This window comes from Bicyclus anynana, chromosome 11 (genome assembly GCF_947172395.1).
Source record: "Bicyclus anynana chromosome 11, ilBicAnyn1.1, whole genome shotgun sequence".
Lineage (NCBI taxonomy): Eukaryota > Metazoa > Arthropoda > Insecta > Lepidoptera > Nymphalidae > Bicyclus > Bicyclus anynana.
The window spans coordinates 157,120-169,243 of NC_069093.1; the positions used below are offsets into that span (position 1 = coordinate 157,120).

The following is a 12,124-nucleotide window of genomic DNA, read 5'->3' on the forward strand; positions in this document are numbered from 1 at the left end:
TTCAAAAATACGGCCGAGTATACTGCTTGTATATATTTTTACTGTGCACAATGTGTTTGTTAGTGTGTGTAAAAATTACGCGTGTGTGTATTGCGTGTCAAATTTATAGTTGTGTGTAGTGTATGGACACAGAATATACTTAATGATGTTAAATGTTTTCGATGTGTGAGTTTACCTCGTCCCCCTCAAATATGACAGACTTTTTGTTGGTGAATTTGGGTGCGAACCGCGTCCAGTTATTAATGGTCTAAGCATTTTGTTGTTATGTCTCGCTCTCGCTGTCACTAATTTAGTCTATGGTCGTTACTTGTCAATGGGTTGACCGTTGACTTGACGTTAGGCACAGATTCATATTATTTCATACAATGAAAAAATTAGTAATTTCCTTAGATACATAGATAATATTTCCATAGATATCATAGATAAAAGGTTATTTCGTATGCGCATTTCTACGAAAATAATACCAGAATTAAACGCATATATACAACTGGTGTTTCCATCTACCCAATTGAAGTATAATTCCCTATCTGCAGTAAGTTTAATGTATATTTTACAGCGACTATAAATATTGTGTGATACATTTTTACGAAAAGTATTACAAGCGTGACAGGGAATAAAATTTAAAATTTATTCTACAAGAAATAAGAATGGTTTCATGCGATTTCAGCGGACACAAAAAGGTTCTATAGAAAAATTGAGCATCACCATCACACATATATACCATAGATAACAACATCCGTAAAATTTAAGGCGGGAAATAAAACACCAACAAATCTTTTTAGTTCATTTCATTTTATCAGAGTAACATATTTCGCGAGGCTGAACAAAAGCTGATTCTAAAAACTAAAAAGATATGGACGAAAGAACGAATATAAGTAACGTTAAACAACTGTTGAAATGCGAACGACATTTACGAGTATCTCCGTATGGACGAAAGGTGCTGGCTACTATGCTGAAATTAAAGAACGGTACGCAGTCAAATAACTAAAGTACCTACCTAAGAATAAATATACCTGTGTACAAAATTGTATTAAAAGAAAGAAATATTTTTATTTTAGAACGAAAAATTAACAATGGTCCCAAGCATAATGTAAATGTACCAAGGCAGTTTGGACGTCAAAACGAAAGAGTATTGAGGTTTGTAAGGTTTTATTTTTTTAGCAATACAGCTCAAGCTTAGGAAGGCCTCCGATCCGCCGCCAAGCAAGCCTTGCCTAACATGACGTGATCATTTCGTCTACCTCTAACAAACTCTACACAGATGAATACGTGACAAGTACCATTACTTGTACTTAATATGTATTCTGTGCCATTACTCAAATACGGGCAACGACATTTCAAATTATAGACATGCCTACAAAATCACCGCGAAAAGTGAGCTGAACTTAGCTAATTCTTTCGTAAATTCCATAAAATATTTATGTATGAATATACAGTTTTTAAACTTACTGAACCCACAACACGATATTGTACCTATATGTATATTTATTTAGGTATTATTTGTTTAAATAACCTACGTTGTTTACGCGTCTCGATGAAATGCAGTCAATTAGCCGCTTTTGTTAGCCTCAGTTTTGAAGCGCTAATGACATGTCTCTATTATAATGTTTGGGTACGGGGTTTATCTCGCGCTCCGTATAGCTCCAGAGCGCGTGGCGTGGAGGTATTCAGTTGAAAATAGAACCACAACACTCCGGTCTACAGTCCCTAGTAGTTGTGAAAACATTAAACTTATCAGTTAATGTGATTTCGTCTTAAATTACAAGTATAGGGAAAAATCTAAAACAATAAACATATTTGCAATTGAATCACAAAAAACAGGGTCAAGGTACGAGACACGAGTGTAGCCAAGGTACGACGGGCCACAAATTGGTCAATAATTAAAAATCTGTTTTTGTTTGTGTAGATGAATCTATTTCATACGTCACCCACATCGTATGAAAGGGCTCATCGGCACGGCATCGATTTTTAATTATTTTTAATTTTATTTATTTACATATCATAGTTAATTTTTAGTTTTTGTATTATCTCCAAAAATTTAATATTTGTTACATAAAATACACAAAACTGCATTTAACGTAAATTGTATCTCGTTTTTTAGTTATAATACCTATGAAACTCCAAAAACTTGTCCAATTATTAATGACGGTGCTAACGAAACCAGATTTTATAACATCACGAACCAAAACAATAACAATTCTATACCAGTGCCTTCATCGAACTCTCTGTTACAATCACCTTATGATAACATACGCGGAATACCTGATATTGTTTGTACATCAGATGTTCCTTATTTTGATTTCAATTCACAAAATATCCAACAACATACAGTAGTTAAAGAATCTATAGCCTATGAAGTAGTGGATAACAAATCTGACGATATATCCTGGAATAACATGTTCGATGCCGATATGTTTGATTGTCTCGACAAACCAGATTATATTGACAAGCGCAAAGAAACATTAAATAAGGAAAATCTTTTAGAAGTAGTTGATACTATTGCAAAAGGTAAACTTGAACATATGAATAATAATACAACAATGACTGAGAAAGCAACGTGCAAGGCAAAAAATGGTAAATCTCAAAACGAAAAAGTGAAATCGAACGTTTCTAAGAAAGCTAACGATAAAGTTTCCTATCGTAAAGAAAAATACACAACCACTATTAAAAATTGGTTGGATGATGTTGATGCAGCGAATACAGTGAACGAAGAGTGCGTTGAAAGTGTTCAAATCCCACAAAACAGTAACGTCAAAACGAATTTTAATGATGAAGAATTGAAGAATCATCCTTTAGAAACAACCAAAATAATAAAAAAAGAAAATAAGAATAAACGAAGTATACAAGCACAACTTGCTAATAAAGATGGAGTCATGAAATATAAGAAACCTAAGATCCACGACAGTGACGGAAAGAGCACCGAGAACGATCTAATTAGCAATATGGATGATGCTCCTGCAGTCGTTCAACCAATAGAAGAACCCGTCGCTAAAATAGATAACAAAAAAAAGAAACCTAATGTGATTAAGCCAATAAAAGAGTCCACTACTAAATTAGTTAAAGATAAAAAACCTAAATTTGTAGCGCCGATAAAATCACTGATACCAGTAAAAGAAATATCTTACAAAGTGGTTATAATTAATAGTCTCATGGATGTCAGCGCAGTTTCGAGGGAACTAGAATTGATCGATGAAGACGAATGTGTAATTACATTGGTTTATAGGTAAGAGAAAATAAACATCTATTTTTGTCATAGAGTAATTAGATTTTTGTTTCTTCGCCTAAGTTTTTGAAAGAATTCGTTCTTTAGATAAAAAAAATCTTATACATTTTGTAACAGCAATGGCTTCAATCAGCTGAATAGTCAACATACGGACGACACTTGTTCCCCGGAAGGAATGATGCTCTGTTTGCAAGATACTTTCTTCTACATAGAAGATTTTGTAGACGGTATTACGTAAGTCGATTTTAACCTTTTTGAAAGATTATTAATTTTATTGTAATTTTTAATGCAGGTGTATTTTTTAGCAAGGCTTTGGGCCGAATACTTTCAAGCAGCACGTTAATAAGCTTTGATGCAAAAAGTATTCTGGTGTATTTAGCGAGCCAGTACAACTACGTACCAGAAAACTTGAAAATCGTCGACGCCAAGGTAAAAGTAGACTTGTACTTTATGCTGTTTGCATAACTCGTTCGCCATCTTAGATATGCCGCCATGTTGGATTAGACTTAGAGTCACTTAATTTTTCTAATTATTCATCAAACCCTTTCATTAGGTACCTATATAAAAATAACTTGTACGCTATCTTAGATATGACGCCATATTGGATATAGAATGACGTCACGTTGTTAACCATGCATTGTATGCATAACAAATTATTGCAATATAAGTTCGTTTGGATTTTAAACTATTGTACCTAAGGATCAAATAAACTTACGATTTGAAAAAATGTTGTATTTAGGTTATTGCGTAATACTGATACCTGCTGAAGTGCTGACACCGTCACTGTTATTTAATCCTTTCTTTACGAAAGCTCGTGCGAACTTGTGCCGCATTCAATTTTAAATTATAAATGTCAGGATACAAAAATTTAATCACGCGGCACTCGGTAGTTTACATTAAAATACGAATTCCTATAGATCGGCTGTAGCCTGATAAACCCCGACGAGCCGCCGGAGTGTTTCTCTGAAGCACAGAAGCTTCTGGGCCACAGCGCCGAGTATACCGTCGCCACAGAATGCGCTCTGCAGAAGGCCGCCTGGTACATGACACTTCTGAGGGAGTGCTCGACCAAATTAAAGAATATACTACTAGATCGCAGTCTTTGGACGGTCTTCACTGATATTGAAATGAAAATTGTACCTGTGATTGCAGGTATATTTTCATCGCATCATTTACCTAATTGTTTTTTCTTTATCATAATACGAGACAGATACCTACTCATTGTCTATATTTTAGAGACAAAATGTTCAATGCTTGTAGTGGCTACGTCTATGATTACCGGTAGATATGTATTTGTCAGTTAAGATCGCGTTGTGAGCTGTGGTGGGTGATGGATGGTTCTTGCATTGTCTCAAATCCTCGTCGTAACAGCAATACGTACGTAATAGCAGACTACAAGGGCCCCTTAAGTGTGAAAGCAAAAATTAGTAAAGTAATCCCTAATCACATAATCTAGTGCCTCCCGGGAAAAATCATAAATTAAAAAAAGCGGTTTATTAAGCGTGCATCCTAAAAGTTGGAAACATTATACATTCACTGTCATATTTATTTATGCGAGCATTGTTTTTTGAGAATTCTTTACCCTACATTTGGGGCCCCCGACTAATTTTGATACAGGGCCCACCCAAAGCACGCTACGCTGCCCGTGGCAGTAACTAACCAAGCCACATATGAGCCAATTTAGAAAATACAAAATCCTCAAATGACCCGAATGGAAATCGAGCCAAGGATGTCTCTGTTGAGAGCCACAGGACTACCAACTGCGCCAGAGAGATCGTCATTTGTTACCAACGGCAGGCATGGAACACCACGGTATATCCGTGGACGAGACGCAGTTGAAGCGGATGGAGGACCTGCTGCTGACGCGCATGCAGCGCACCGAGCGGCGCTGTCACGCGGCGGCCGGCAGGCAGTTCAACGTCAACTCGGCGGCGCAGGTGCGGGCGCTGCTGTACGACGAGCTGCGGCTCGACAGCGCCGCCAACCTCAAGATACGGGAGACGATCGGCAAGGGCGCCAAGTCTACTTCAGAAGCAATGGTAAGAGTACGCATTCAGTCTGCTAAAATAACTGGGTTCAGATTTATCTGTTTAGTATTTTAAACTATTGATATCAATCTATGATATAACTAGCGGACGCCCGCGACTTCGTCCGCGTAAATTTCGATGTCAACTTTACTACTACCCCTACCCTACCCTACCCCTACCCTACCCTACCCCTACCCTACCACTACCCCAACCCTACATCTACCCTACCCTACCCCTACCCTACCCCTACCTTAGCTATACCCTACCCCCATCCTACCCCTACCCTCCCCGTACCCTACCCCTTTCCTACCCCTATCCCACCCGTACCCCTATCTCACGCCTACCCCTACGCATCCCTACCCGTACCCTACCCTACCCTGTAACTTCTCTATCTTACTCCTACCCTTAGCAAAATCGGTCCAGTCCTTCGAGAGTCATGGTGGTATGACCAAGAGAAATAGAGACTTCTATGCTAATAATATAAAGAGGTAAAGTTCGTGTGGTTGTAGGAGGTAATCTCTGGATCTACTGGACCGATTTGGAAAATTGTTTTACCAATAGAAAGCTACGTTATTTGCGAGTGTCATAGGCTATGTTTGATCCCCATATTCACACGGGAACGGGAACTACGTAAATGAAAGCGCCGGGCGTCATATAGCGGAATTTCTGCGTCTTTTTGTATTATCTCCGAAACTATTTGTATTATTAACATACTGTAAAGGGCAAATGTTATCTCCATAATATCCTTGTGATTATTAAATAATTTATTTTAATAAGGATTAAAGTTTAGTAGTATTGATAATGACGTAAACCTAAGTATATAAAATTAATAATTTTTAAAACACAAAAGGTACTATATCTGCTAATAAATAGAAGATAGATATATGGTGTCGCGGACTTTTTTGTAGAACTTTTAAAGATACATAAAGTCTCCATACATTAATTTCAATTTTTAACCGACTTCCAAAAAGGAGGAGGTTCTACGTTCGGCTGTATGTATGTTTTTTTTTTTTTTTTTTATGTATGTCCAGCGATAATTCCGTCAATTATGGACCGATTTTGAAAATTCTTTTTTCGTTTTGTAGGGTTTACTTCCAGGGTGGTCCCATTTTTTTCATGTCAGGATCTGATGATGGCATCCTGGAGAAATTGAGGGGAACTTTCGAAAGTTGTAGAGACGGCTAGTACGTTTGTTAGTGTTTCCATAAGGTATTTTAAACCACTACAACTTTGTGAAGGTTTGGAGTTGGTCTGATGATGGAGCCGAAACACAGACGATGGAACTCGTCAAGGATTTACAGCAGTCACCTTTTGTTTGGGCTTGATTAATTTGTATTGATGAGTACTTTCCACCTATATAGGTTGTGACTGTATTAAGGGTCTGGTGATGAAGACGAGGGACAGTGAAGAGAACTCCTCGACGTTTCACAGTAGCTACCTTGTGTTTGGACTTGATAAATTTGTATTGATGAGAACATTCCACCTAGAATGTGACTGTATTAAGGGTCTGGTGATGAAGACGAGGGACAGTGCAGAGAACTCCTCGACGGTTCACAGTAGCTACCTTGTGTTTGGACTTGATAAATTTGTATTGATGAGAACTTACCACCTAGATGGATTGTGACTGTATTAAGGGTCTGATGATGAAGACGAGGGACAGTGAAGAGAACTCCTCGACGGTTCACAGTAGCTACCTTGTGTTTGGACTTGATAAATTTGTATTGATGAGAACTTTCCACTTAGATAGGTTGTGACTGTACACACGCAGTGGGTATGCTAACACTAAAAATAAAAAAATAAAAATTTTAATAAAAAAAATTCAACCGACTTCCAACTCAAAAAATAACTTTAACTAAAAAGCAAAAAATAACATCCTACCTATGTGCTACCTTCTGATCAGTTTGAAGGCGGTGCCAAGCCAGTTTCGTGTTTTAATTAAAGCTGTTTCTGGAATAACCACAGAAATTTTGTAGTTTAAACGTATTTAATTAAAACATCACTGGCTTGGCACCGCCTTCAAACTCATCAGAAGGTAGCACATAGGTAGGATGTTATTTTTTGCTTTTTAGTTAAAGTTATTTTTTGAGTTGGAAGTCGGTTGAATTTTTTTTATTAAAATTTTTATAGACAATAGTTAAGGCAGCGCATGCGAATAAGTCTGTTTAAGAGGATTTTCAGTCCTACCTGTATGACAAAAACTGTGATAACTCGGCTAATATATATGATACCAATATAAAATATAGCCTATAGCACTCCCCGATAATGTAGCATTCTACTGGTGAAAGAATTTTTAAAATCGGACCAGTAGTTCTGAAGATTACCCCATTTAAAAAATGTGACAAACTTACAAACTTTCCCTCTTTATAATATTAGTATAGATATATGGTGATTGGTATATGTCTCTACCGAGCAGTTGCGTCCGCTAATCGACGCGCACCCGCTGCCGAGGCTGATCCTGGAGTACCGCCACCTGCACAAGGCGCACGCCACCTTCCTCGCGGGCATCGCGCAGCACGTCCGCGACCACGTCGTCAAACCTACCTGGTACGACATCAGCTGGTACACATCGCGCAGCACGTCCGCGACCACGTCGTCAAACCTACCTGGTACGACATCAGCTGACACACATCGCGCAGCACGTCCGCGACCACGTCGTCAAACCTACCTGGTACGACATCAGCTGACACACATCGCGCAGCACGTCCGCGACCACGTCGTCAAACCTACCTGGTACGACATCAGCTGGTACACATCGCGCAGCACGTCCGCGACCACGTCGTCAAACCTACCTGGTACGACATCAGCTGACACACATCGCGCAGCACGTCCGCGACCACGTCGTCAAACCTACCTGGTACGACATCAGCTGACACACATCGCGCAGCACGTCCGCGACCACGTCGTCAAACCTACCTGGTACGACATCAGCTGGTACACATCGCGCAGCACGTCCGCGACCACGTCGTCAAACCTACCTGGTACGACATCAGCTGACACACATCGCGCAGCACGTCCGCGACCACGTCGTCAAACCTACCTGGTACGACATCAGCTGACACACATCGCGCAGCACGTCCGCGACCACGTCGTCAAACCTACCTGGTACGACATCAGCTGACACACATCGCGCAGCACGTCCGCGACCACGTCGTCAAACCTACCTGGTACGACATTAGCTGATAAGTACACATCGGCCGCACCCGCTGCCGAGGTAAAAAGTTCACGTGTCAAAATTTGAAACAGACATTAAATAATAGTACCTTTTGAATGAAGCAAAAGTTGACATTAAGTTCCCGTGTCGGTGTAGGGAGCAGTCGGCGGCCGCCACGGGCCGCATCGCCTCCAACAACCCCAACGTGCAGGCCATACCGAAGACGCCGTTTAACCTGGAACTGTTCCCCGACCGTGACCATGCAGGTATACAGTTAAGTAGCTACGAGTATCAATATTTTTTGTAAAAGATTTGTACTTTTGGATCAATTTTGAGAAGTAATTACGGGCTAGGAATAATGATAATAGACATTAGGTAAGGAGTTCTTTTTGAGACAGTCTCAAATGTTAAGCCTATTGAAAGAAAACTATATTTATTTTGTACTTACGATAGCCATATCTATTCCACATCCTTTGGACACGGTGTGGTCTCCGGACAATGAACCGGCGTACCTAAGATGAGGTGATGTAAGTGGTGTATGTATCCAACGGCTCAGACGCTGCGCCGCCGGCGGTGCGGTTCCGCTCGGTGTACGTGGCGCGCGCGGGCTGCGCGCTGCTGGCGGCGGACTTCCGGCACGTGGAGTGCCGCGTGTTCGCGCGGGCGGCGGGGGACGCGGCGCTGCAGGCCGCGCTGGCCGGCGCCGACCTGTTCCGCGAGCTGGCGGCGCGCTGGCGCGGCGAGCCGCCCGCCGCCGTGTCGGCGCAGGACCGCGAGCGCACCAAGCGCCTCGTGTACGCCAGCCTGTACGGCGCCGGCACCAGGAAGCTCGCGGAGATCCTGCAGCTCGACTACGACCAAGTGCTCTCCATCGTGTCCAGCTTCAACAGTTGCGTATACACACGCGTTACAATCCCATCATCATTAAATATCAGCCGATTAGGAGCTGACTTCCAAGCAACGCGGTTTTGACCCCTGGGAATCGACATTCCAGCACCTTGGGACCCAGAGAACATAAAGCATTTAGGTGACTGGAGAGTCTTCATAAGAGGACCATATAGTTAGCGCCCAAGTTTATCTAACACTAACTCATTTAAAACTCAGTTTTGTCATAGTATTCACTCTCCTAAATACTCAGACGTGTGCAATGAGGGTCTAATAATTTACACTATCATACTCAACTCCTGCTCTACCACAGAATACATAAATGTACAAGCTGCTACTAAGAATCTCCCAACTTAAATCGCTAATAGAAAAAACATAATGGCTATTAGGTCAGTTTCATATCATGCGCACACACCTAGCAAGATGAACTTGAGCTAGTACACTGTACGCCAGTTCGTGTTCGTAAGTTACGTGAGCTCCACACGTGCTGCCGCGAACAGGAACATTCCCCGCGCTGAAGAGCTTCGGGCGCGCGGTGGTGGCGCGCTGCGCGGCGCAGGCCGGCCGCCTCGCCACCGCCGCCGGCCGCGCGCGCTCCTTCGCCGACATCGCCAGCGCCGACAGCGCGCGCAGGGCGCACGCCGAGCGGCAGGCCGTCAACTTTGTGGTGCAAGGTGAGCGCGCAGGGCAGGAGAACATCAACACTAACAGTAATGTTCTATTTACTTTTGCTATTTCTTTTGTTTCCATGCGGCAGGCACCGCAGCAGACCTGTGCAAGATGGCGATGATCCGGTGCTCGGAGGTGTTGCGTCGGGAGGGCGTGGAGGCGCGCCTGCTGCTGCAGATACACGACGAGCTGGTGTGGGAGGTGCCGCTGCCGCTGCTGCACACTGCGGCCGGTGACACACGCTGCACTCTCTTGCACTAGGCGCGGCCGCTGCAGACACACGACGAGCTGGTGTGGGAGGTGCCGCTGCCGCTGCTGCACACTGCGGCCGGTGACACACGCTGCACTCTCTTGCACTAGGCGCGGCCGCTGCAGACACACGACGAGCTGGTGTGGGAGGTGCCGCTGCCGCTGCTGCACACTGCGGCCGGTGACACACGCTGCACTCTCTTGCACTAGGCGCGGCCGCTGCAGACACACGACGAGCTGGTGTGGGAGGTGCCGCTGGCGCTGCTGCACACTGCGGCCGGTGACACACGCTGCACTCTCTTGCACTAGGCGCGGCCGCTGCAGACACACGACGAGCTGGTGTGGGAGGTGCCGCTGCCGCTGCTGCACACTGCGGCCGGTGACACACGCTGCACTCTCTTGCACTAGGCGCGGCCGCTGCAGACACACGACGAGCTGGTGTGGGAGGTGCCGCTGCCGCTGCTGCACACTGCGGCCGGTGACACACGCTGCACTCTCTTGCACTAGGCGCGGCCGCTGCAGACACACGACGAGCTGGTGTGGGAGGTGCCGCTGCCGCTGCTGCACACTGCGGCCGGTGACACACGCTGCACTCTCTTGCACTAGGCGCGGCCGCTGCAGACACACGACGAGCTGGTGCCGCTCCTACATTTATAGGTACTTGGACAATTGATGGTCGGGGCACCTCTGCATCATCATCATCATCCTTATCCCAAAGTCAGCATGGTCCAAAGTGTACAGTTGCCTACCGTACTTAACTTTACTATCTATGAGTACCTGTCCGAGCTCTAGAACACACGCACGTATGTACCTAGACGCAAGCCTAAGTACAAGCAAGTAACGTGTGCACGTTTGCAGTGCTCATCAAGCGTGCGATGGAGAGCTGCGGCCAAGCGTGGGGGCTGCCGGCGCTGCCCGTCGCGCTGTACCGCGGCCACAACTGGGGGGAGATGGAGGACTTCCCGCTGCACTAGCGGCGCTGCATCTTGTTCCGAACAAGCCAGGAGTTTTATATTATTATATAAAAAAAAACATTTATATCGTTAAGTATTAATGAAGAAACGCGACCATCATAGCAAGCTTTGTTATATAAAATAATTAAATAGAAAAAAATTAAAGACTGCTTATTTTTTTTACATTTCTGGATATATCTGATAGGTAAGTTACCTACTTTATTAAACAGTTCATTTTCATTTGTTTCATTCGATAAAATATATCGCTTAAAAACGAGCAAAAGTGGGAACCTACTTTTTCATTAAGTTTTCAGTTTTTCACCAATAATGAAAAAGTAGGTTCCCAGTTTGGCTCGTGCATATAATACGTACTATTAGCTAATGCCTGTGACTTCACTCGCGATTTTGGTAAATAACTATTAAAAGGGAAACAATCCCGTCAAACGTCCTTGCATGATTTTTGTGTAACTAACTGTTTACGTTTTTGCTACATTTTTATTGATATGTCAGCTTAAATGTATTATCCAGTATTATCCAACAAAAAACGATCACACGGTTGAAGTTAAACTTTTTCAAAAATAAAATAATGCATAAAAGAGAAACTTAAAAAATAGGTTCGTAGCGCCATCTTTCGTGACGGACTTGCTTTATTTCACAAGCTCTTACTAGATAGTTACATTTATGCCGCTAAAAGACTAAACGGGTTCGGCGCTGGGCTCACTTGTGTTGTGTCGTAGTTTAGTAGTGTTACTACAGATGGCGCTGCATTTTTCGTTAGTCACCAGCTTGGAATACTCTTAAGTCCAGCGCGCGTAAAGGTTTAACTTCAAAATTACCAGTTGTTCCCAAGATTAGCGCGTTCAAGCAAACACACTATTCAACCAACTATATAATTCTAAGTAAGAGACTAAGAGTACCTGCTGTGTATAATTCGATACACATAGATACCTACCTGTAGCTTGGCAAC

The 12,124-nt window shown here is 43.0% G+C and overlaps 1 protein-coding gene across 2 annotated transcripts; it reads left to right on the forward strand.

The window, feature by feature from the left end:
• Positions 1-523: 523 nt before the first annotated feature.
• Positions 524-11,316, forward strand: LOC112051464 (DNA polymerase I). Of its 2 annotated transcripts, none has more exons than XR_008251235.1 (13): positions 524-968; positions 1,059-1,137; positions 2,102-3,223; positions 3,341-3,457; positions 3,529-3,652; positions 4,141-4,375; positions 5,021-5,262; positions 7,664-7,794; positions 8,558-8,667; positions 8,958-9,290; positions 9,787-9,960; positions 10,044-10,781; positions 11,063-11,201. XR_008251235.1 is itself a non-coding variant. In XM_052884162.1 (13 exons), exons 1-13 carry the CDS (start codon positions 854-856, stop codon positions 11,176-11,178), a joined length of 3,042 nt encoding a protein of 1,013 aa, XP_052740122.1. In that variant the 5' UTR covers positions 528-853; the 3' UTR covers positions 11,179-11,316. The 2 variants fall into 2 exon arrangements, 1 of the variants encoding a protein (XP_052740122.1); XM_052884162.1 differs by having other exon boundaries at positions 528-968; positions 10,044-10,187; positions 11,063-11,316.
• The last annotated feature ends 808 nt before the right edge of the window (positions 11,317-12,124 follow it).

Coding starts and splice junctions, on each gene's coding strand:
- LOC112051464 (XM_052884162.1), top strand. CDS start 854: ATGGACGAAAGAACGAATATAAGTAACGTTAAACAACTGTTGAAATGC. Junction 3,458..3,528: donor GATTTTGTAGACGGTATTAC/GTAAGTCGATTT, acceptor TGTATTTTTTAG/CAAGGCTTTGGGCCGAATAC. Junction 10,188..11,062: donor GCTGCTGCACACTGCGGCCG/GTGACACACGCT, acceptor GCACGTTTGCAG/TGCTCATCAAGCGTGCGATG.